At 53.1% G+C, this 23,403-nt stretch overlaps 2 protein-coding genes and 1 long non-coding RNA gene across 11 annotated transcripts in view; 2 read left to right on the top strand and 1 right to left on the bottom strand.

Annotated features, from left to right (window-relative positions):
• INSR (insulin receptor) overlaps positions 1-16,580 on the top strand; it is a 38,358-nt gene extending 21,778 nt beyond the window's left edge. For all 4 annotated transcript variants that reach the window (XM_001233398.7, XM_046904717.1, XM_040653800.2 and 1 more), the window contains exons 7-21: positions 706-832; positions 1,451-1,701; positions 2,020-2,187; positions 2,872-3,073; positions 6,836-7,107; positions 7,371-7,513; positions 8,107-8,266; positions 8,569-8,668; positions 8,914-8,981; positions 9,133-9,362; positions 9,712-9,822; positions 9,900-10,059; positions 10,552-10,681; positions 10,888-11,022; positions 12,257-16,580. In XM_001233398.7, coding sequence (XP_001233399.3) covers positions 706-832; positions 1,451-1,701; positions 2,020-2,187; positions 2,872-3,073; positions 6,836-7,107; positions 7,371-7,513; positions 8,107-8,266; positions 8,569-8,668; positions 8,914-8,981; positions 9,133-9,362; positions 9,712-9,822; positions 9,900-10,059; positions 10,552-10,681; positions 10,888-11,022; positions 12,257-12,611 — 2,612 coding nt within the window. In that variant the 3' untranslated portion in view covers positions 12,612-16,580. The remainder of the gene's footprint in view (positions 1-705; positions 833-1,450; positions 1,702-2,019; positions 2,188-2,871; positions 3,074-6,835; positions 7,108-7,370; positions 7,514-8,106; positions 8,267-8,568; positions 8,669-8,913; positions 8,982-9,132; positions 9,363-9,711; positions 9,823-9,899; positions 10,060-10,551; positions 10,682-10,887; positions 11,023-12,256) is intronic.
• LOC121107760 lies at positions 14,754-23,224 on the bottom strand. Its single transcript, XR_005842178.2, has 2 exons — positions 22,830-23,224; positions 14,754-22,614 (listed from the first exon to the last, which is right to left on the bottom strand). It is a non-coding gene; the product is annotated as an uncharacterized LOC121107760 (long non-coding RNA).
• ARHGEF18 (Rho guanine nucleotide exchange factor 18) overlaps positions 18,558-23,403 on the top strand; it is a 40,969-nt gene continuing 36,123 nt past the window's right edge. For 4 of the 6 annotated variants that reach the window (XM_040653796.2, XM_040653795.2, XM_015300162.4 and 1 more), the window contains exon 1: positions 19,738-19,888. In XM_040653796.2, coding sequence (XP_040509730.1) covers positions 19,813-19,888 — 76 coding nt within the window. In that variant the 5' untranslated portion in view covers positions 19,738-19,812. Of the gene's footprint in view, positions 18,909-19,002; positions 19,155-19,737; positions 19,889-23,403 lie in introns of those variants that run through there. The other 2 variants (XM_015300163.4, XM_040653794.2) reach the window with 2 other exon arrangements.

Here is a 23,403-nt window from a genome sequence, read left to right as displayed (position 1 = left end):
AGACCACACGTTGCTGGTGTGTTTGGCTTTTTGATTTCATGGTTCAACTCGTTTTCACATTGGCAGCATCCTGTTTACAAAAAAAAAACCCCAAAACAACCAACTCCCAAACACAACACCTTATTTGTGCTGGATGTGTGGGCAGCAAAGTGAATGTTTCTTCATCCCATGTGCAGCTACTGCAGGAGTGGCAAATCCCATCAGGGCTGTGCAGTTTGTCCTTGGGCTGCTCGGACATTCCGTATGGTAACGCTTCCCTTGAGAATCAAACTCCACCCCTCCTGCAACTGTTTGTTGTCCTGCTGCTGTTTGCAAAGGGAGCGTGCTGCTCCTGGGCGAGGCGGTGCCTGCAGAAGCGATGCAGACCCCATTGCTGAGTCCATGTGTGTGTCTTGTCATGAAATTCAAAACACACTGCCTTTAGATTTCACACTCAGTAGAACTCAGTTCAGCTTTTGTGGGATTATTTTCATAGAATCGTAGCAAAATGTAAGCTGGCAGGAACCTCAGGAGGTCATCTGTTCCAACCCCTGGCTTAGGGCAGGGATAACATCGAAGTAAGATAAGTTTTTAATGAGCAGTTCTCAATATCAAGGTTCTCATATTTTTCCCTGGAGGACAGAAAGTTCTACAATACTGAAAAACAGAAAACCTCATTTTTCTCTTAGCATTAACAAAATGATCACCATTTCTGTTTCATTATAGGTGAAAACGAATTGCTGAAGTTCTCTTCCATTAGAACAAGTCATGACAAGATCCTGTTGAAGTGGGAGCCCTATTGGCCTCCTGATTTCCGTGACCTCCTGGGATTTATGCTCTTTTACAAAGAGGCGTAAGTGGCAGCTCAGGGAGAGGGGAACTTCAGCAACGAAACAACAGCAGTGCTGGGCTTCCACAAATGACATTTGGCATTGAAGAGTAGACATTCAGACTGCTGTGGTCATAGCTAATGAGGAGTCAGACAATCACAGAGACCACGCTTAAGTTTCCAATGTTGCCCTTTTATATAAGTATTAATTAAATTCCCTGACTTAAGTGAGTTGTATAAAGTCAAAATCCCTCATTTAAGAGCAACCCCAACAGCAGTTGTCCCAGCTGTTCCAGGTGTACGTATTCCAGCCATCTCCGTACTGTCTCCAGGGTTATTTATTGCCCTTTAGGTGGGAAACACTTTTAAAAATCAGTTTGCCAAACTGGTTTTCATACAGCTGAAAATAATTAGCTGAGATGGAGTTTGTCTGGGCTGTGTGTGGAGCAGTACCTGATGTGTGGTGCTGGTAGGAGACTGGGTTGCAAAGCTCTCTGTGCTTTACTGGCAGAATACGCAGGACGCACAGGATGAGATAATTAGAATTGATCTGAGGGGTGAGGGATGCCTTCAGAATCACGTCTCCAAAAGCTCGATGTCAGGATTCTGTTAATTTGAGGCTTATTTTTGTTTGTTTTTAAGTCCATACCAAAACGTGACGGAGTTTGATGGGCAGGATGCCTGCGGCTCCAACAGCTGGACGGTCGTGGATGTGGACCCACCACCGCGGTCCAACGAGCCCAAAGCCCAGGCCCAGCCAGGCTGGCTGCTGCGGGGCCTGAAGCCATGGACACAGTATGCTGTGTTTGTTAAAACTCTGGTCACCTTCTCAGATGAACGAAGGACATACGGTGCAAAGAGTGAGATCATCTACGTCCAGACCAACGCTACGGGTCAGTATCATTAAAGGAATGGTGCACTGCAAATGGAGAGCTGACTTCTGGCGGTAGTCACAGGAGTGCCGTGTCTGTGGAACTCTGCTGGTGTTGCTCTCCCTTTGTGGGAAGGTGTTCCTAAAGAAATGGAACGATGTGTGTTTCTCTGGGTGAGGAGGGAGCGCTGTTGTGCTCTCGTTCCATCGGGTTCACATGGCCATGAGTGAGAGTTGTGTGCACCCCGTGTCCTGCCTTTGCTCCGTGGGAAAGGGAACTCACTTGTGGAGCTGTCACAGAGCTGTGGAAGTGACCTCTGTCTCTTTTCCACCCACACAGTTCCGTCAGTCCCATTAGATCCAATTTCTGTTTCCAACTCTTCATCCCAAATCATCCTGAAGTGGAAGCCGCCCTCGGAGCCCAATGGTAACATCACGCACTACCTGGTGTACTGGCAGCAGCAGGCAGAAGACAGTGAGCTTTATGAACTCGATTACTGCTTAAAGGGTGAGTTCCAGCTCTCTCTCTGTGCCCTTCTTTCAGGCCTTCCAGATGGTGGAGCTGTCTCAGCATTTATGGGGATTTTTCACACGCTTCGGAGATGCTCTGGTGCTGTTGTTCAAGAAGCAGTTTGAGACACAGTTGTGTCATCCCTCGTTCAGTTGCATTTACATTAGTCACTATGGCCAAGTCATGTGCAAAAGATCTTCAAAAGCCTTTTTTTCACAAAGTAATCAGATACATATTTTTTTGATCTCCCTTCTGCACTTGTTCCTTTTAAACAGCTACAAGTTTAATAACAGCTGTGGAGAAGCAAAGTAAAACATTGCAGTGCTTCTGGGGATCAGTGGCCAAGTTAATTTTTGAGGGCGTTTTGTGCTGTGGGGGTTGGAATGCTTTCAGGATTCAGAATTCCACTGAGAACTCCCAGAATCTGCCACCCCGCGTTCCCAAACTGAGGGGAGCAGGGGTAGAACTCCAGCAACAGTAACATCTGAGCTTCATTTCAGAGTTAGCACAGGTCTGAATCAAAGCCCTGTCATAAGAGAGGGAATGTGATCGTAGATATGAAAGTGTGGGAGGCAGAATGTGCCATGAATCTTGTGTACGTTCGGTTTGGATCTTGGTAGGATCAAACATCTCCTTCTGGCATGCCAAGCATGAATGACAGTAAAATTGCTTTGTCCATAGGATTAAAACTGCCCTCGAGGACGTGGTCTCCTCCTTTTGAATCTGAAGACCCTCAGAAGTACAACCAAAGTGAAAGTGAGGACGTCAGTGGAGAGTGTTGTTCCTGTCCTAAAACCGACTCTCAGATCCAGAAGGAGCTGGAGGAGTCTGCCTTCCGCAAGACCTTTGAGAACTACCTGCACAACGAGGTGTTCGTCCCCAGGTACGAGCAGCAGCCTGGGGTGGGTGGGAGCTGAGCTCTGCTCCTGCTCTGCTGGGGTGTGGGGGTCACGCTCTGCTTCCTGTCTCTGAGTTCTCCTCAGCTTGAGATTAAAGGGAGAATCCTCCACAGATGTCTGGAGCCCTGTAGCTCTCCCTAACTCATGTGATGCCACAAATAGCCTTTTTTTTTCTGTCTCAAAATGCCGTGGTCACTTTTCGTCCTGTTGAAAAGAAAGACAAAGAAAAATGGAAGTTTTCCACCCCCCAGCCTTGTCCTTCAGCACGGTATTTGTGGTATTCCTCGCGCTTAGTGTGGGAAATGCCTCCAATACCACGAGGACTGCTGCTGCTGTGGGTGGTGGATGTCCTGTTCTGAATGGCACACACGGTGTCGCATTAAGTGGTGTTGAATGTCTTCACACTTCATATGCAACTCACAAAGGGAGCACTGGGAATCAGGTCAGTCCGTAATGATTTACCCTCTTCACTGTCATGTATTCTGTGCCCTTAGCTATTAAATGTTTCTTTGCAGCTGCCTGACAAAAGCTGCCCTACTGCACCAAGTATTGTTTATTACTTGAGTGCTTTCCTGTTCTCTGAGAGTCCGACCTGGTGCCTGCAGTTGTCACATCACTCCTTGTGCAGCTTTTAGTGCTGATCAGAAGGACAGGTTTCAGTGTCAGGACGCACCGTGTTTAAAAGCACAGGGGAAGCAAACTATGTGCAAAGCCAAACTCCTCTTGCTGTAGGCAGACAATTCTGACAATCTGATTTCTTTTTTTTTTCTTTTCTTTTTGTTTTATTTTAACCTTACTGCACAGCCAGCCCAGGATGCTTCTCAGGCCATTTTCTGGGGTATGTATTTTGGGAAGAAACCAATCACCAGGATGTGCCACCTTGTCAGCCTGCTAAGGAAGAAACCTCTACTGCCCCTAGACTAAATAATATTTTAGAAACAAACCCCCTAAGTTATGAGCCAGCAGTAAAGATGCTGCTCTGCTGACATGCATCCTGCATGTCTTTTCTGACAGGCTTCAGGCTGTGGCAATGTGGATTAGAAACATTTTTTCTGTGGATTGCACACCTATTGCCTTCCGTAGGGCAGCCTGTCCTGAGCCTGACAGCTGAGCATGGAGTCTTCTTTTTTGTGATGCTCCCTATAGTTTCATAGCACTGTTTGGCCTCCCCTTGAGATGAAAGCCTTCTGCTGGTCATGGGGAGGAAGCACAGAGATGATGCCGGCGGAGAACAGAATGCTGTGGGGCTGCAGAACAGCAGCTGAGAAATTGCTCCCCTACATCTCATGGAAGCACAGAATTATTTGGGTTGGAAGTGTCTCCAAGAATGGGGCATCCACCACCTCTCTGAGCAACCTGTGCCAGTGCTTCACCACCCTTACCATAAAGATCTTTTCCTTGCATCCAGTCTAAATCTCCCCTCTTTTAGTGTGAAACTATTTCCTCTTGTCCTGTTGTTCCTTCACTGCACAGCTAACCAGCTGCTCTAGGAGTCCATCGCAAGTCCTGTGGGCTCATTTACTCTGGCAAAGCAAACTACAAGTGTCCAAATGCTTCGTGCCATACCCACTTTCCCAGTCAGGGCTACTGGATACCTTTGCACCATGTGCTTTGTAACCTCCCTTAGCAGCTGAACAAAGTGGCCATCAGCACCTGATGCTTTGTTTCTTCTTTCCTGTGTTATTGCTCTAATATTGGAACAAGTTCTGCACAGATTGGAGCAGAAGGGCAATGGAAAGCTATGCAGGTTGCCCGGGGGTGTCGGGGAGCCTCCATCCCTGGAGGCATCACAGCTGGGTGCCCTGAGCAGCTGCCCTGCTGTGCGTGGGGCACATTGGAGGTGCTCTGCAGCCTCAGCAGCTCGATGACTGTGGAAAGCATGGAAAGGTTTCAAAAGTAATAAAAGTCCTGAGAGGCAGAGGGGGAGTAACTGGCTGTTGTTCAGGATGTATTTTTGTGTCTGCTCTCAACCGTCGCTACTGAAGAAGCAGCATCACTCTTCTCTCCATTGCTGTCCTTCTGTGTCAGTCTTTGCCACACACACTTCTGCCATTACAAATATTAGTGGGCTGCAGAGTGAACGAGGTCTGGGAAGTGACTTGCATTGAAAGCAGCTTTCTTCTGGGCTTCCTCATCCGGTGCCATTCATTGTATGGACGGACACACGACCGCTTGTGCCAGCACAGGGGAGGTGGGCTGGCAGCAGTGGCAGCCTGTGCTGGGTGTGGGTGTGTGGAAAAGAGGATTTGGCAAGAAAACGGCTGCAAACCTTGGATAATAAGTAAGGGAAGAGCTGTGTGTACAGCTTGTTGTGTTTTACACTGTGTCGCATCAGTGATCAGATAACTGATCTACTCGTGAAGAACAAAATTCCCCTGAGCAGGAGCTGAATCCACGCTTTGGAAGCAGAGTGTGCAGCTCTGCTGTGAGCTCCGTCAGCGGGGAGGTGGGGGCCCGGAGCTCTGCCCTCTGCCCCATTGTCGGGGGACGCTGCTCAGAACAACCTGTGCTGAGTTAACAGCAGCTCCAGAACGGTGCCTCTGGAGTTAATTAGTAATGAGAGGGAGAGAAAATGAAAAGCTGGAAGGCGTCCTGCTGGCCCTGCCGCCGGGCAGCAGCGTCATCCCACGGCGGGTGAGCACCGTGCGCTGCGTGGAGGAGCCCAGCAGGCTGCATGGCAGCGCTGTGTGTGCTGTGTGGGATCCATCGCACCAGGAAGCACAACTGGGGCTGCTGCTGTGGCCCGGCCCAGGCGGCACTCAGTGCTGTGCTTCCATCACTCGGTACATTTTTAGAGGCCGGAGATGCCTCAAGTGTGGGTTCAGCTCGGGTTGCTCTTTGTGCCCTTTAATAGCTGCACACACAGACAAAGATCATCATCCCCTTAATATCCGCAGCCCCGTGTCCGGGCAGCATTAATTCCTTCTGTGCAGCCATTACGGACTCACCGCGTTGGTTGGGACCTGGCATTCCTGGTGGTGGATGCGGTGCTGTTCTGACCCTTGTTCCTTTTGTTTCCAAGAAAATGACATTTCAGAGCAGTTGTTAATTGTGCCGAGTTGATGCTGTTTGCTGGCAGTGGCTGCACTGAGCTGGGCGCAGCGCATTGATGCGATCACACGTTGGTTCTATTTTTATAACGGCAAAAAAATTGATTTTCAGACCAAAGTGCATCATTTGAGAAGCAATATTTGGTTCACAAACAGCACAACCAACGCGTGGTCTGAATCGGTGCCTTTTGCTTTGTGCTGTTGAAAAGAACTGGATGGATTTGGTCTTAGGAAGAGGTTAACGTTGTCTAAATGGACGAGTCCAGATGTGATCTTATGACACCTGGGAGGAGTGGAGCATCCCGGGTCGCTGACGCTGGGTGCTGTGGGATGACCTCATTTGCTCCCAGCTGAACGCGGAGGAGATGAACTCCCCGGGCATTGCAGCAGTGCTGTGTGCCATGGGGAGCTCCGGCAGAGCGGGGATTCTCCAGCAAATGCCTTTGATGTGGGCTTTCCCTGCGTGCAGAGCTGTGCAGGGAAGGTGTCCCAGCGGTGCGTCACTGTGTTACAGGGGCTGAGGTGGACTGCTTAGAAAACCAAACCAAAAAGTCTGGAATTTCTTGGTTTCGTTGCAAATATGGGTCTTATTTGAGTTTCCAGTTGCGCTCCGTGCTCTCCCATTGTAACTGTTTATTCTCAGATGGGTGTGTTTATAGCGGATGTAACAAATAACGTTGTCATATTGTTTAATAGGCCATCAAGGAAGAGAAGAGACCTGGGCTCCATTGCCAATGCCACCGTGGTGATCCCCACCATCCCGTCCTCTCCAAACTCTTCCGCAGCCGCATCTGAGAGTGCAGAGGAGCAGAAGCCTTTTGAAAAAGTGAAGTTCAAGGAGTCCCTGGTGATCTCCGGGCTGCGGCACTTCACGGGGTACCGCATTGAGCTCCACGCGTGTAACCACGACGCGCAGGAATCCCGGTGCAGCGTTGCAGCTTATGTCAGTGCCAGGACCATGCCGGAGGGTAATTGGCTCGATGAGCTCTGCTTTGGGTGGTGGGCGGCTGTTCCAACATGCTGCTTTTCCTATGAGAGCCAGCTGCAGAAATGCGGGATAGAATCATTAAGGGTGGAAAAGGCCACTAAGATCACCTGTTCTGACCACTGACCCTCACATCATGTAGGATTGGTGCTCTCTGTTTCCTGATGGGAAAAGGTGCTGGGTGAGGTTTTGTCTGTTCTGCAAAAGAGGTGAAATAAGTGTCATTAATCCCGACCTTACTTTTAGCTAAGGCAGATGACATCGTTGGTCCAGTCACCCATGAACTGGTTGAAAAAAACACTGTGCATTTGAAGTGGCAGGAGCCCAAGGAGCCGAATGGCCTTATTGTGCTGTACGAAGTGAATTACGGCCGTCTGGGGGAAGCAGAGGTGAGAATTTCCGCTTGTTCCTTCACAGCACACATGGGAAGCAGCTCTGTGCTCCCTGCTGCGCCGGCTGTGTTGGTGGTGGCGGTGGGTAACAGCTGGAAGCTGCACGTGGAGGGAGCTCTGCTTGTCTCCAGGCTCTCCCTTTCCTTTGGCACACACCTCCCGTGCCACTACAAGACACGGCGATGTGTTTCCTCCGATACCCAATTGGCTGATGATGTGTGAGGACTTTGTTTTGGAATGTTATGGCACAGAAGGATAGAAGCTAGATGTGTACATCTGAACTGCTTGGAGAAACGAGGGAAGCATTGAACAGGCAGAGAGGTGGTGGATGCAGGCGGCTGTGGAGTGCTGCCAGCTGAGCTTGGGTTTCAGGGCTGAGGTGCGGTGCAGCAGGCGGCACACGCTGTGTAATCTGAACTGCTGCACTGTAAAATGCAAATCCAGGACAAACCGCTATCTCGGAAAAGTCCTGAGCATGTGAAAACCCTATTTGTGTCCATTTGCTCATCGGGGAGGCGAGGAAGAAATGCAGCATCCTGTTACAGAGCTGCAGGGCAGTAACACAGCGTGGCCCTTCCCTCCTCCTGCAGGAAGCGCACTTCTGCGTGTCCCGTAAGCACTTTGCCAGCGAGCAGGGCTGCAAACTGCGCGGGCTGCAGCCCGGGAACTACAGCGTGCGGATCCGAGCGACGTCGCTGGCTGGGAACGGCTCCTGGACGGAGCCCACCTACTTCTATGTGGCTGATTACTGTGAGTGCTTTTGTCTTCTTGGCTTTTTAACCTTGATAGGAGCCCGCATTGCTGCTGGAAGCAGGCAGTGCACAGGGAGCTGTAGAGGCTCATGTTTTCCAGTACATCCGCTTCCAGTGAATGAGGGTTAGTGAGCAGTGTGTCCGTTTCCTTCATCCGGGTGTTGAGCAGCAGTGTGAGCTCTTGTTCTGATCCACACAAACCTCTGTCAGCTTCGCGTTCACTCCTGTTTATGCAAGGCAGAGATCTTGTTGCATTTTGAGCCCTGTGTTAATACCTCCCACTCTCTCTTTCTCTCTTAGTGAACGCTCAGCCTAATATTGCTGTTATAATTGTTCCGATTATTTTTGCCATAATCATTGCTGGAATTATTGGAGCTGCTTACGTGCTCGTGAAAAAGAGGTGAGTGCATTGCTGTGGTCAGGACAAGCAGAACTTTCATCCAAAGATTCTTTTTGTTTGTTGGAAGTAACGCTGTGTTTATTTTCTCACTTGGATAATGATTGTAGCACGAAGCTTAGGAAATACGTGTGTGTTTGCACGTTGGGATAGTTGCTATTTGTTGCACGCTGTGGGAATTAATCAAATTCAGTTCAAACGTGTCCGAGGCTGCAATGTGTAGTGAACAACTCTTGTCCCTCTTCCAGACAAACTGAAGGACCAACGGGGCCACTCTACGCATCCTCCAACCCCGAATACCTCAGTGCCAGTGATGGTAAGAGCAGGGAGGGCTGCTGGGCCTTATTTCAGTGTGGGGCTCTTATGGCTGCCTCTTGAAGCCCAGACCTGCGTGCCCTGCAGTGGTGCTGCTGCAGCAAAGTCTTTTGGAAGGCTCTTGCTCAACCCACCCGTGTCTCTCTTGGCAGTGTACGTTCCCGATGAGTGGGAGGTGCCACGGGAAAAGATCACTCTGCTCCGTGAGCTGGGCCAGGGCTCATTTGGGATGGTGTACGAGGGGATCGCCAAGGACATCGTGAAGGGAGAGCTGGAGACCCGCGTGGCTGTGAAAACGGTGAACGAATCGGCCAGCCTGCGGGAGCGCATTGAGTTCCTCAATGAAGCCTCCGTGATGAAAGGCTTCAGCTGCCACCACGTGGTAAGCATCGCTGGCGGCTCTGATGGTCGCAAGTGAGAGCCCCATCCTATGATATTTCTGTGATGCTTTGAAAGCGTGATGCTCCACTTACGAAAGCAGCCTTTCTGCAGAAAGGATGGATGAAAAGAGCTGGGATTTTCCATGTCTTATTTTATAAAACACACCAACCTGTTTGCATCATTTCCCTCTGGCTCTGTCAGAAGTGCTCAGCCAGGCAGGGCCCGGGGTGCTGCTGCTGCAGGCTCTTCTGCAGAGCATGTTGGCTTTGTTCTCACCCCTCTTCTCATAGCTGGGCTCTGCCCCGTGTGCTCTTACACAGTCCTGGTAGAACTTCTCCTTTGTCTTCCAGGTTCGCCTCCTCGGGGTGGTCTCCAAGGGCCAACCCACACTGGTGGTCATGGAGTTAATGGCACATGGAGACTTGAAAAGCTACCTACGCTCTCTGAGACCCGACGCTGAGGTACGGGCAGGGGGAGGCAGCGTGCTGTGGCACAGAGCAGCTCGGTTGGTGTTTTAACACTGCTTTATTTGTTGTAGAATAACCCTGGTCGTCCACCACCAACACTGAGAGAAATGATCCAGATGGCTGCAGAGATCGCTGATGGCATGGCCTATCTGAATGCCAAGAAGTTTGTTCACAGAGACCTGGCAGCTCGGAACTGCATGGTTGCAGAGGACTTCACTGTAAAGATTGGAGGTATTCAGTTCACGGTCAGAAGATCATTCTGTGGGTCATACCTGTGATGTATACGAAGCCCAGGCCCAGTCCTTGCAGGTGTCCAATGCCATGGATGGGCCCTGGGCAGCCTGAGCTGATGGGGGGCACCCGGCCCATGGCAGGGTGGGACTGGATGGTCTTTAAGGTCCCTTCCGACCTGAGCCATTCTGTGATAAACCTTTTAAAAGTCATTCTTCTTCCACAAGAACCTGCTGTTAACCGAAACGCATCTAAAATAAGTAAATATAAAATCCAAAAATAAATGAAAACCCAAACAGCTTGGTGGTTTTTCAGACCTCTTTGGACTTAAAGCCAAGGCGGTGAGATTTGGGCAGAAAGAACTCTGTTGTACTTAAAAGGGATGAATAAAAATGGTGTTTAGAATAGAATCTGTCACTGAAAATTGTACCTTTGTACAGTGAGAGCAGCATGGAAGGAGAGACGTTAACGCACTCCCATTGCTCTTCTCAGACTTCGGCATGACCAGAGATATCTACGAGACGGATTATTACCGAAAGGGCGGCAAAGGACTTCTGCCTGTGCGGTGGATGGCGCCTGAATCGCTGAAGGATGGCGTATTCACAACGTACTCAGATGTGTGGTGAGTTGTGCTCAGTGATCCCAGGGGGATCCTGGATGGGGAGCTCACTGTTCTGACCCACGTGGTTTGAATTGGGAGTTGTTGACTTCGGACTACGGGCAAAACTCAACATTCAAATGCAGCAATCTTTGAATATAGGTGTTCTCCAAAACAAGACTCACCTGCAGATCTCTAGCATCTCACCAGGAGTCTTGTTTCTTTCTTAGGTCATTTGGTGTTGTCCTTTGGGAGATAAGCAGCTTAGCAGAGCAGCCATATCAGGGACTCTCCAACGAACAGGTGCTGAAGTTTGTGATGGATGGAGGATACCTGGATCAGCCGGACAACTGCCCGGAGAGGCTGTAAGTAGTGGAGCAGTGCCAGTCAACAGAGCTGCACTCTTTGGGTAAAGAATGGGCAATGCAGGCGGCCCCACAGATGGCATTTCTGACCCACCTCTCTCCCGGGGAGAAACAAAGCAGAATTTATTGAGCCACCTCTCACAGACACTGAATCGAAGCATCCTTAGTGAGACCAGCCCTTGTCACTACAAGGGGAAATCAAACCAGCCTGGGCCCTACATCGTCAGCACAGGCTGGAGATAATGAAATTCAAAGCGCAGGAGAAGCTTAGAATGCAAGCATTGCATCAATAGCCCCAAAAGAGGACACTGTCTAGAGACAGAGTGCAGAGCTCCTCCCAGGATGGGTGACAGACTGCAGGGAGACGTTTTCATGTATGGGGTTAGGGGTTACTGTCCCCCACTGCTCGTGATGTCCAATATCCATGGGCTGGCAGTGACTGCATCCCCCAACCATACCCAGATGCTCCCTAAGCTGCTGCTGTCGGAGCGTTTAAAAAGAGTTCTGTTAGTAAGTGTTCAGCCTGAGCAGGGTGTTGGGAAGGCTGTAAGGAGCCGCTGGAGCAGCGTGCAGAGTGGGGGGAAGGATCCCTGGCTGGAAAAGGGAATGCTAATAGTAGCTCCCTGTTCCCAGCAGCCTCTTACACCATCCCACTGCTGGCCAAAGCAGCACTCCCAGACTCAAAAATAAACATGTTTTGTGAGTACCCTTATGAAAAAAGCCCGCTGTCCCGGGGACTCCTCTCTCCTGGCTGTCTGCAAACTCCAGTTTGAAACTTTTTTTGTACCTAGGAGATTTGTAAGTTTGTGATATGGTAACACATGAGCTCTTGCTGCAGCCTTTCTCTTGGGTGTGTTGTTCACAGCGCCTCTGTCCTCTGCACAGCTTCCCCTTTTCCATGAGGCTGTAGAAACTTTCAGGCTGAGTTAAAATTGAATGAATTAAAAGCTGTGAGATGGCTCTAAGAGTGCACACACACACAGAGTGCGTGAACTGCAGCCTTGTGTCTCTTGGAGGCTGAGTCAAGAACAATGGGAGGAATTGGAAGGAATTTTTAGTCTAGACAGAAATAGAGAAAAAGCAGTGAGAGGATGAATGGGAAAATGGAGATGGGAAAGAGAGGGGAGGTGGGTGAGGGGCCGGGGAGCCGCGTGCGGGCAGTCCTGCTCTGTGCGTTTCTGCCAGTCGTGGAATTGTTTCTTCTGATCCCCGACTCTTGTTTGCCCTCACCCAGGCACAACCTGATGCAGATGTGCTGGCAGTACAACCCCAAGATGCGCCCCACCTTCATTGAGGTCATTGAGATGCTGAAGGAGGATTTGCACCCCAGCTTCCAGGAGGTTTCTTTCTTCTACAGCGAGGAGAACAAGCCTCTGGAAACAGAGGAGTATGAGATGGACTTCGAGAACATGGAGAGCATCCCCCTCGATCCCTCCTCGTACACACAGAGGGACAAAGCCCTGGGGCGGGACAATGGGCCCTCCATGGCCCTAAAGGGGAACTACGAGGAGCACATACCTTACACTCACATGAACGGAGGCAAGAAGAACGGGCGGATCCTCTCCATGCCCAGGTCAAGTCCTTCCTAACGCCTCCTGTTGGCCCAAGGGTTGTGTCTGCTTTTCTCCCCTCCACAAATCTCAGGACTCTTTGTTATTGCTGCCACAGTGTATGACACACATCTACAAACTCTTCAGATTTTTAATCATCTTATGATTAATACTTTTTTTTTCCCTTTTTTGCCAAGTTGACTGGTTGTCAGTGGACTTATCTGTGAACATAAATGGAAGAGGTTTCCATGGCTGCTCTCCCTTCTGTAACCGTGGTTTCAAAACAGGAAGCGACCGTGTCAGTTCAGCTGAAGGAGGAGCATCTGCGTGTGCCAACAGCCGGTATCTGAGCTGCGGTGTAACGGTGCAGAACAAACCTCAGCGGGACAGAAACGTCTCCAGGAGAATTCCAGGCTTCAGGCATCCTTGTCACTACAGAGGAAGGGTTCAACACAGCGGTCGGACGCGCCAGATCCTCAGATTGACCAAGAGCTGCTGCTTTCCTACTTTTTCAATGGGTTAAAGCCCAGGGGTGCGTGCGTGTGCGTGCGTGTGTGCAGTATATATATGTGGGGTGTATCTGTATAGCAAAATATACACTTCTTGTTTTTGTACATAAGTTTTGTATGTTCTCACGGAAGCTTTCCTCTTCTCGGAAGCGTGTGCTTCTTCTTCCCATTTCCCCGGAGTGACCGAATCCGACACAGATTATTTTTATACCGAGGACTCGTGGGAGTTGCTTTTCTCTCATTAAGAAATGAGGAAAATGTGCTGGGAGCCCAAGGAGCAGAAATCTGAGATTTATGGGTCCTTTCAAGACCAAACGAAGTAGGAGCCCCCAGACCTGCGATACCGTTTTCTGTCCTTACAGCATCGAGTATATATATTGTTTGTTGTACCATATTTAAAATGTCTTTAGTTTGAATTTTAACTTCATATAAATTATTGACTGTTTATGGTCCTTTCGAGGAGGGGAGAGTTCGGGGGATTGTTTGGTCTTAAAGTGGTCCAAAGATTTCAGAAGGAACTAATTTTAGCCGGTTACCCTTTTAGGAGCTATGAAGTACATGTTAGGTTTATACTTGACAGGGCTTTGTAAAACACTTTCAAGATTTATACAGTGCAGCGCATCGGCCCCGGGCGCAGCGCTGCGGTGGAGCTGCGGTGGCTCTCGTTGGGCCGTGGGGCACCGCCGTGTGCTGCTGCTGCTGCTGCTCCTCGTGCCTCCCGTGGGCGCTGTGCCGGAGCTGGAGGGGCTGCAGGAGCCCCGTCCACAAAGGAGGCACGGAGGGGCAGAGCAGAGAGAGGGGGCTCTGCGTGGAGTGGGGCCGGGATGGGGCTGAGCTCTCCCGCTGCCCACGCGTTTCCCCGGCCGTGCGTTGGCCGCCCCGTGCAGCCCTTTGGGATGTCGACTTCCACCTGGATGGACCGAGCTTTGTTCTGCTGCTGCTTGCATGAAGGGCAGAGCTGATGAGCACAAAGCGTCAGAAAAGAACCGCGAAACAAAACGGCTCTGGCTGTGATGAGGAGCGTGCTGGCAGGAGATGCTAACAGCGAGCAGTGAGGGTCACCAACAGAGAGCCCCACAGCCCAGCAGGGACACGGCGTGGGGTTGGGGCACTGCGAGCATCCGTGTGCGGGCAGAGCCTCTGCTCCCCAACGGCCTCGTTTACATTTCTTCTGCTTTACCACGCAGCGACTCCAGCAGCTCTGCGACACTGCAGGAAAGAAGACACATTCTCACACTTTTCTAAGGAAGAGAAGTTTTTCTTACTAGAATTTTTTTATTTATTTTAATATATAGAACACTGTAAAAAAAAAAAAAAAAAAGCAGAATCTGTTAAAGAAAACACGCAGAATCTGTAAGTTTGTATGGGTAGAATTGGGGCAGGTGGACGCGGTGGGGTTGTTTTGTCCTGTTGTGGTGCAGTCTACCTCAGTGTTTCTTAAGGATACTTTTAATACTGCGCACCTCCAAACCTGTTCCGATGGTGTGGGCTGGACCCGGCGAGGGTCAGGGAAACCAATGTCAGCTGGTCCCGATTCTGGGGCCGGAAGGGAACGGGTGGAGCAGCTCCATCACTGCTGATCGCTGTTCTGAGTCGTAGTGACCAAAGGAAACTGCTTCCAGCTCCGGATGCACAGCAGCACGTTTGCATCTGATACTCTGATATCATCTTCGTTCTGTTGCGATTAGGAAAAAAACAAAAAACACTAAAAAAGACCCATTTAAATGGACGTTGTGGATGGAGGGGCGGTGGCTGCCTGCAGTGAGCCCTCCCCGTGTGCCGTTGTTCTGACATCTCAAATCGCAGTGATCTGAACTGCAGCAATAGAGCACTGTCTGCATGGGGCCTGCGCTGGCTCTGGCTCTGCAGCTCGGCTGGTATCCGTTGGCTCTGAGCACACGCAGCACTCCGGTCACCCAATGCAGGGCTGTGTGTTGGGCTTTGCAGGCGCGCTGTGCAGCTCACGTCGTCGTCTCCGCACTGAGAGCAGCAGTGGTTGGACCCAATGCTGCGCATGGCAGCCCCACTGCTGTCCTTCCTGCATTGCTCCTGGCCAGGAGCACCGCGGGGCGCCCAACGGAGGATATCCTCAGCCACAGTGCTCCACCCTGACAGAAACAAACAGCCCCAGCGGTTGCCACTTGTGGCTGTAAAAGATGATGCTCAGCTGCGGAATTAGGAAGAGCAAAGTCACGTCATCACAGAGCCCGGCTCTGGGTTTGGGAAAACCCTCCGCTCCCAGCTGCCACGTGAGGCCCTCCCCGCACGGTGCAGGGCGCTCCGGGCCTGCCTGCAGTGCTGGTGTCACAGCACAGAGCTGCGCCTATTGGGGAGCAGCCACGGCACTATGGGAGCAGCGAGAGGTGCTGGAGCAGCCGCAGCATTGCGGCTTTGAAGCCAGCCGAGCAGGAAGCCACAGCACTGCTTTGCTCTGCGCTGTCAGCGGGTGTTGTTGTGTGGGGCTGGAGAGGTCCCAGAAACATTTGTGTTCCATTCAGTGTCCGCCTCCTAAACGCCTCTTGCAAACCCGGTACTTCTCTTGCCGTACAGCGCAGCATTGCAAAGCTCGTCTGCGAGGTTCAAAGCGCGTCGTGGCTGCTTGTAAATACTGATTGTGTTGTAAAATAGAAGAGCTCATCGTGTGATAATGCAAACCGTGTGCCAGCTCTGGGTTGGGAAACGTGGTAGGAAATAGACCAAGCTGCAAGGAGGGTGTTCTGTGCTGCGCGCGTAGGGAAGAGGCTGCTCAGTGGTTGCTTAAGGGTACTCGAAATTTGTGGGTAGTAGATCTCTTTCCTCCTAAATTTGTATTATAGTAATGGGGCACTTTGCTTAATTTTAGTTTTGTTGCATTTAATGTTGGTATCTCTTTGGAAAAAGTTGCTTACTGTGTTACTGACCGAAGTGTGATGGAGGAGAATAGCAAACAGGAGCAGGAAGGGGCTGTGGCAGTCACCCCCGAGCCCCCATGGTAGGGGCAGCTGAGGGCCCATCACGTTCCCTTTGCCATCGCTGTGATGCAGATCCGGACCCCGAGGTGCCCCGAGCCATCACTGGCGGCAGCGATACCCAAGAGTGGGCCTGGCACCTCGCATGGAGTCAGGGAGGAGAATGCCGTCGTGCACAGCACCCCGCTGTGCGCCGGGATAGGGGCTCCCGAATGGGTTGGGAGGTGAAATTCACAGCAGGATTCGTTCAGCATTTGCGTGAACTGAATGAATTTGGCCTTTTTCTCACCTTCTGCTTGGCTCTGCGGCTCCGCTCAGACGGACGCCTGCAGGGATGGGACTCCTCAGTGCCATTTGGGGGCTGCCGGTTTTACCAGATCTGCTGCCATTCAACGTGCATTTCTTTTTGAAATGGAATTGCTTGTCCTCCTCAAAAGTAAGCACTTACTCCTGCAGGTTCAGCAAAATAACTGCAGCACAATGCAAGCGATGGGGGACGGGTCGAGGAATGACTTTTTAAATATTGTATAATAAAGTTAGTATTAACTCTACGGTATGGCCACGGTTTTTGTACAGCGCTGCAGAGTGGGGGGTGGGTGGGGGGCGCTCAGCAAAGCCCTGCTGACCCCGTGACGGCTCTCACTGCAGCATGGGATGGGTTTGCAGCCCCAATGCCGGCGCTCATTGAGCTCTTTGTTACCCAATGTTCTGAGCCGGGCCTCTTCCCAAAGCTCTCCTCCAAACTCTCCCTGCAAATCCATATTGCTTCAAACCGCCGTTGCTTCCAAACTCTTCTCCCATCACCTGCAAAGCAGCAACTCTTAGGGACGCTGTTTGAAAGGCGAGCAGTGATCGATTTTGCTTTTGTTTGCAAAGCGCTGCTGTTTGTGGGGCGGCGGAGTCCAACAGTCTGCAGGGCTCCAGGGATGCATGCTGTGCTGCAGCTCCATCCAACGCAGCCCAAAGCAAACACTGCTCTGCCTGCAGCCGCCCCACAAACAGCAGTGCTTTGGGACGCTCACCGTGCTGCTCCCACCTTCCTCACTGCACATCCGAGCTCACAGTGTGCACATCGCATTGCAGGTTGCATTGCAGATTGCATTGCAGGTTGCATTGCAGATTGCATTGCAGATTGCATTGCAGGTTGCATTGCAGGTCGCATTGCACATCTCATTGCAGGTTGCATTGCAGACCCCTCTTGTATGAAATAAAGGATCGAATGTGCCATGATTTAAAAAAAAAAGAAAAAAAAAAAGAAAAAAAAACCCAAACCCTCCCCTTTATTTTGTCAGTGTTTTATATGTAAGAGCCGAGCAGTGACGTGTACAGAACACATCGCTGAGTGTTAAGAGAGCACCTTGCTGTGTGACAGAATGTTGAGCAATTACGGTTTATATTAAAATTCTGAATAAATTATCCAAGAATATCTTCCATTGGGTTTCTGGGAAAGCTCTGAGCTCCTGGCTTGGAGCATGCGATGCTTTCAGCTACAAAACGAGTGGTGTGAGGGCCCAAAGAGCCACGGGGCTCAGCTCAGGGCTCAGTTTGGGGCTCAGTTTGGGGCTCAGAGTGCTCCCCACCCCACGCGGTGAATTGCCACCAGTGTGAGCAATGTGACGGAATCCTTGCAAAGAGCACTCCTCCTTTTGGGAGGTGGTGGCCACCCCCGATGGCGCTCCACACCCAGGTTGGTCTGCGGTGAATTCCGGCGCTGTGATGAGCATTGATGTCCATCAGCAGGGATTGTGCGGGGCTGATACCACCTGGTGCTGCCGTGCACCCAGCCGCGGTGCCGGATGGGGCCGAGGGCGGCCGCTGAGCCCATCTGGAGTTCTGTCACTGGAAGAGCAACGAGAAAGAAGCATACTTGAAAATGTTTGGGAACTGCATCTCCGGGCACAGCTTTGCTCTCTGAGGATGCAAACAAAGCGTGACTTTGCTGTCGCAGAGGTCTGCAGGCAGCGATGCGGGCGGGCGCTGATGTCCGTCCCTGTCCCTCATCGCTCCTCCAGGTGCACCGCTTCACTCAGCCCCAAACCACATCCACCACCGGGGATGGAGGGGATGAACTCCGATCCTCACTCGGTGTGGGGTCACCGCACCGTCCCATCGGAGCAGCCCTGATGCGACACTCATTGTGCTCTTGTGAACTTCGGAGAAATGAAACCTTAATTCCTCTTCGCTCTTGTGGTTTCCTGGAGCACGGGGTAATTGCTATCCCAAGCGTTGCCAAAGCTGCGGTCTCTGAGTAATTGGAGTGTGAGTTGATCTTGTTCTGATTAGGGCTTGGCTGAGGCCAGCGTGCGCGTGGGGCTCAGTGGGACGGAGCGAACGCCGCCACCATCGTCTCTGTGCTTTGGTTCCTTCCCATTGCTTCAGTGCCGGGTCAGGGCCTGCTGGGCCGGGGTTCTGCCAGCGCACAGCCCTGGGAGCACACGGTGCGAGGAGCCGTGGGCACAGCCCGTGTGTGCTGCGCTCTCACGCTGCACGCAGAGCACTTTTTCTCCGAACGGAACAGGAAGCCGTTTGCAGCACCCGCAGCCACCGTGCCCAGCACCGCTCAGCAGCTCCCAGGACCCCGCAGTGGGCGGTTTGGGGGTGCGCAGCCCCCGGGAGGGGTGGCCGGACCCCCAGGGCCCCATCCCCTGCCATAGGGCACCATCGAAGGAACAGCCGTATGGGCGCGGCGGTTTTGTTTGCGCCTTCGGAAAGGGGAAGCGGTGAAGTGGTGCAGCCCGAGGCCCCCGCGAGCCGCCCGGCGGTGTGGATCTTCCTTCCTCAATGAGGGGCTGCTGCTCGTGGTGCACCTGCAGGATCCGGGCTGCGGGGAGCGGCTGTGCTGCGCGGGGACACTGCTGGAGATGCCCGCGGCCCTCCGGGTGAGTTGCTGCCCTCGGAGGTGTGTTGTGTGAGCTCCATCTCAGGGTTGTTGCTCGGCTTCCTGGAGGCTCTGTGCGGAAGCAGCTTCACCCCAGCGCTGGGAGGTTGGGGTTTAACCCATAGGGTGTCCTCCCGGTTCCCTTCGGGCAGCACTGGGCTCTGAGCCCCTACGGCTGCGCCCCCGAGTGATGGGTGGATCCCTGCTGAGGCTGCGTGGGAGGCGATGCTTTGGAGTTTGCAGCCAGGTGAGGAAATGCTCTTTGCCATCCGCCCCTGTGTGACACCATCCCAGAGTAGGCCCCAGAGGCTCTGCCTCGCACGGCTGCAATCTGCGCAACAGGAGCATCCTGAGGGCCAGCAGCAGCACAAGGGTGAAACTGGGCTCTGTCAGCACAGTGAGGGGTTGGGAGCAGAGCCTGGAGCCGGTCTGTGCTGGGGGAGCTGATGGCAATGGGGCTCAGACATGGCAGGGTGAGGAATTTGGTGTCTGGGGGCAGTGTGGAGATGGCTCCCACTGACCCCAGGGTGGTCCCAGATAACAGGGGATGGAGCAGGGAGCTCAGGGCAGGTTTGGGTGCGCGTGTTCTGCTTCCACCTGCATCCATCAGCCAACCCAGCGCTCCGGGGCTGTGTGTGCCGTGGGGTCACCAATCCTCAGCCCCCGCCGCAGGAAGTCCCGGAGCTGTCACACAGGTGGGAACGCCGGAGAGCAGGAATTTCTCTCTGGCTGCAGCTCCCATCAGCTGATACTTCTGACAAAACACTTGGCTGCTCCACTCCCCCCTTGGCAGCCCCTGGGCTGCAGCTTGCAGCGCTGCCTTAAACCGCACCGAGCTCCGCTGTGCTCTGCGCCGTCCTCTCCGGCTCAGGGCTGTCCCTGCGCGGGGCTCAGGGGGTGCCCCAATGTCGGACTCATTGCTCAACCACTCCTGGCCGTCGTTCTCCAAGCGCTGGAAGAAGCGGTGGTCCTTTAAGCGAGGTAATGGCGCGTGTGGGGGGAGCGAGGGCTGAGCCGGGGGGGCAGAGGGGACAGCGGGGAGCTCGGGGTCCCCCCATCGCCGGTGCTCAATGCTGCTCTCTGCGGGGACGCTGCTTACGTGTCAGTCTCTGCCGATCCTTCCACTGCCTTCTCAAGGCACGTCGATGCCTTTATGCGCTGGCTAATGGGTTAAATATCAGTCTTCTGGTTTTGTAATAAATACGTTTTGCTGCTGCCAGCGAGCCGGAGGTCCCACAGCCTGCAGGCAGCTGTCTGCGTGCTGCCGGCCGGGGGCTGAGCCTCGAGCTGTGTGCTCCGAGTTCGGCGTCCCAGGAGATGCTGGGCAAAACGTTCCTTCGGCCTTGGAGCAGGCTGAGGAACCGAGCCCCGTGTCCAGGGCTTGGGCCAGGCCGTGGCGGCTCGTGGGGTGGGAAATCCAGCGGTTGCGTGAGCTGGTCTCATTGCTGCACAGTGCTGCAGCTTGGAAAGGGAGAAGGGAGAACCCCGGGACAGGAGACATCCATGGTCCAAAGAGGAGCTGGACGCTGCCGTTCTTACTGCAAACTCTGCCCTGGACCCAACACTTTTGGGTACGGTTATCTGTGTGACATTAGAGCTTGTGATACACAGCAGTGCTTTTCTCCCCCTCACTCTCCTCTCCCTCTGTGGATGTGCAGAAGAACGTGGTCTGAGCTGCCTGGTTTGGAGCAGGAGCAGCCCCCAGCCCTGCACTGGGGCACCCCACACCATGCTGGGCTCACTGCAAAGCCTCAGCCGGGCTCCCTGTGCAAAATACATCAGCCTCAGTGCCCCCACGCACCGACCGCTCTGTGGAGCATCCCCAGCGCACGGCTGTCCTGAGCTCAGTGCGTGGGCAGTACCACGGCCTGGGGGGTATCGGGGGCTGCAAACCCGTCTCAGCCATGCAGAGCCCCCCCAGCTGCCTCCCCGCTCACTTGGCCCCGTGTGCCCGGAGCACCAGGTCCCAAAGGCAGTGATAAGGCCGCTTGCCGTGCAGCGTGCTGCAGCATTGGACAGCTTATCTTCTCCCCTCCTTCAGCCCCGTCGCATGAGCCAATCCCACTGCTGCCAGCACGCGATGAGCTGGGGCCCGGCGCGGGCAAAGTGCTGCGCTTTATCCGATTTTGGCACAGTGAGCTCAGCACTTCTTTGCAGTTAATTGCCCCTCTGGTTCTGGTCATCCCGCAGGGCTGTGCTGGGCCAGCAGGGCAGAGCCAGGGGGACTGAATGCTGCTTCGTTCCTATGTGTGATACCTTCAGAGCTTACCAATGGCCTCTGTCCCCAGTTGCTGGGAAATGCCCAGCTTTGTTCTGCTTTCTTCTTCCTTCTGGACTCGGCTGGTGGGTCCCACCATCCCAGTAGCGCCAAACACCCCAGGACAGCCTCAGACCGCTGCGTGCCGGGGGCGCCGACCGCCACTTCCTTCCTCCCCAGGCAGAAGCCCAACATCTCCATGTTCTGCAAAGCCCAGCACAGCACAGCCCCACTCGTGTGCAACACTTCGTCCCCAGCTCTACCCTGGGAATTCCTCTGGTGGAGCTGCTCCCTGCAGCAATAACCTTTTATGGTTCCTGGCCGGAGGCGAATTAAGCAACTGCAATACCTAATCTGCTTAATGTTCCCCTAAACCAAACAGCGTGTGCTCTTGGAAGTGTCATTTTGTCATTTCATCTCCAGCCTCCACAGAGGAAAGGTGAAGGCAGGTGCCTGGCTGTGCCGGGGAGCTGCAGGGCCATTCCCTGAGCACCGTGAGGTAGCAGAATGGAGCAGCATCCTTCACACGGCCAGGCAGGGCCCTGGTGGAAGAGGGGCGACCACCTCCATCTCAGACACACGGATGCTCCCAGCTCCTGTGTGCTCCTTCCTTGTTCACCCTGCCATAACCTGATGCTTGAAAATGTGTTTTCCTCAATGAGCCCCTCCACCGGATCCCTGTGCCCCAGTGTTGGCTCCCCGCACGGCGCTAGCCCAGGGTCACCAACGGAGGACTTAAATGCCAGGAGCCCGGAATCCAACGTGGTGCTCACACATTGCCTAAAATGGTGTCCCCACTGCTGTAGCCACGTGCTGGTGCCCAACGGTCACTGCTGCTGCACTCACTGCCACCGGCTGCAAACCTGATTTATCGTGTGTTGAACAGCAGTGCCTGAAGTGCCCGGGGGGTCATGAGCTGTGTGGTGGAGTTGGGGGGGGCACCAACTGCAGCCAACATCACAGCCAAAGCCAGAGCTCTGCACAGCACGGGGAATATTTTCCAGGCGTCCAAGGAGCTGACTCTGATCCAGGGACCCACTTCAGAGCTGTGGGATGGAGCCTGGTGCAGAGCCAGCTTTGGCACGGCCGCGACCCGCCCTGCAGGAAAACACCCCTTTGTTTCAGCTCAGCCCGCGGGGCTCTGGCCTCTGTCAGGCTGAGCACTTGTCAGCCCTCACTGCTCCATCTCTGCTTCACCGGGCTTTGCTCCTCTCTCTCCTATTTCCCTCCTTGGGCTTCTGGAGGAGAAACATCATTTGTCCTCACCCCCTCGCACCTCCCCAGCCCTCTGGTTGCTCCCCTTGATCAGCTTACCCTGGTCTCAATCCCAGCCCGTTTCTGGGGTTCAACAGCTTTTGCCATCCACCGACGCCTTTGGCTGCTCAGTTCCCTCAGGGCTGTGTCAGAACCCGCGCTGGTTGGGCAGCACTCTGATCTTTTTGGTTGCCATCTGAAGAGGGGAAATCAGAGGGTGATGTTAACGCTCACCGGGTGACCCTTAAGCAGCCTTACAGCTACGGCACTCTTAATTAAAATAATGCCTTAATGGGCTGTTTTCTCTGCTCTATAACTTAGAGCCCCTTTACAGAGCTGCACACGTTTGAGCACACCAACACGGCTTCACACAGAGCAGCTGATGCCAGCAGCACACAGCAGGATCCAAACCTCCAGCTCCTCCCTGGCGCTCGCTGCCTTTCGGTCGCTGCACCACACACTCCTTGCTTGCAGGCTGCAGCATTAAAGCACGCAGCAGGACACAAGGCTCCTTGTTAGGATCCTCCTCACAGTAACATTTTTGCAGTTCACCTTCCTGCAGTCTGTTTGGTTTCTAGCAGTTTGGTGTCTTTCTGTTCCTCCTGGACAGATGTGGTCACTCACAACCCCTCGCTGTTTTCCCCCTGCTTTCAGCCCTGCACTGCAGCCGGCAGCCTGGCCTCTTTCCACTCCCCTCAGCTGTGTGCATCTCAGAGGAATAAAAGGCCTCCGTGAGTCATATGCGATGGTTGAGATGGAGGCTAAGGTTTACACTGTGTCTCGCTGCATAGGAATGTGCTGCAGTCAGCTGGGCGATGCTCTGCGCCGCGCTGAGGCCAGGCGGTGGTTTCGTTTCTCAATGGGCGGTTGGATGCTGTGCACACACTCAGGCTCACACCACTCAGTGCTCTGCGTGGGGAACATCCACGTGGAGAGGACTGAGCGGGAGAGTGGTGTTTTTCTACTGCTGCAAAGATGCGGCACT

This window comes from Gallus gallus, chromosome 28 (assembly GCF_016699485.2).
Source record: "Gallus gallus isolate bGalGal1 chromosome 28, bGalGal1.mat.broiler.GRCg7b, whole genome shotgun sequence".
Classification (NCBI taxonomy): domain Eukaryota; kingdom Metazoa; phylum Chordata; class Aves; order Galliformes; family Phasianidae; genus Gallus; species Gallus gallus.
This window is presented reverse-complemented; position numbering and strand designations above follow the sequence as displayed.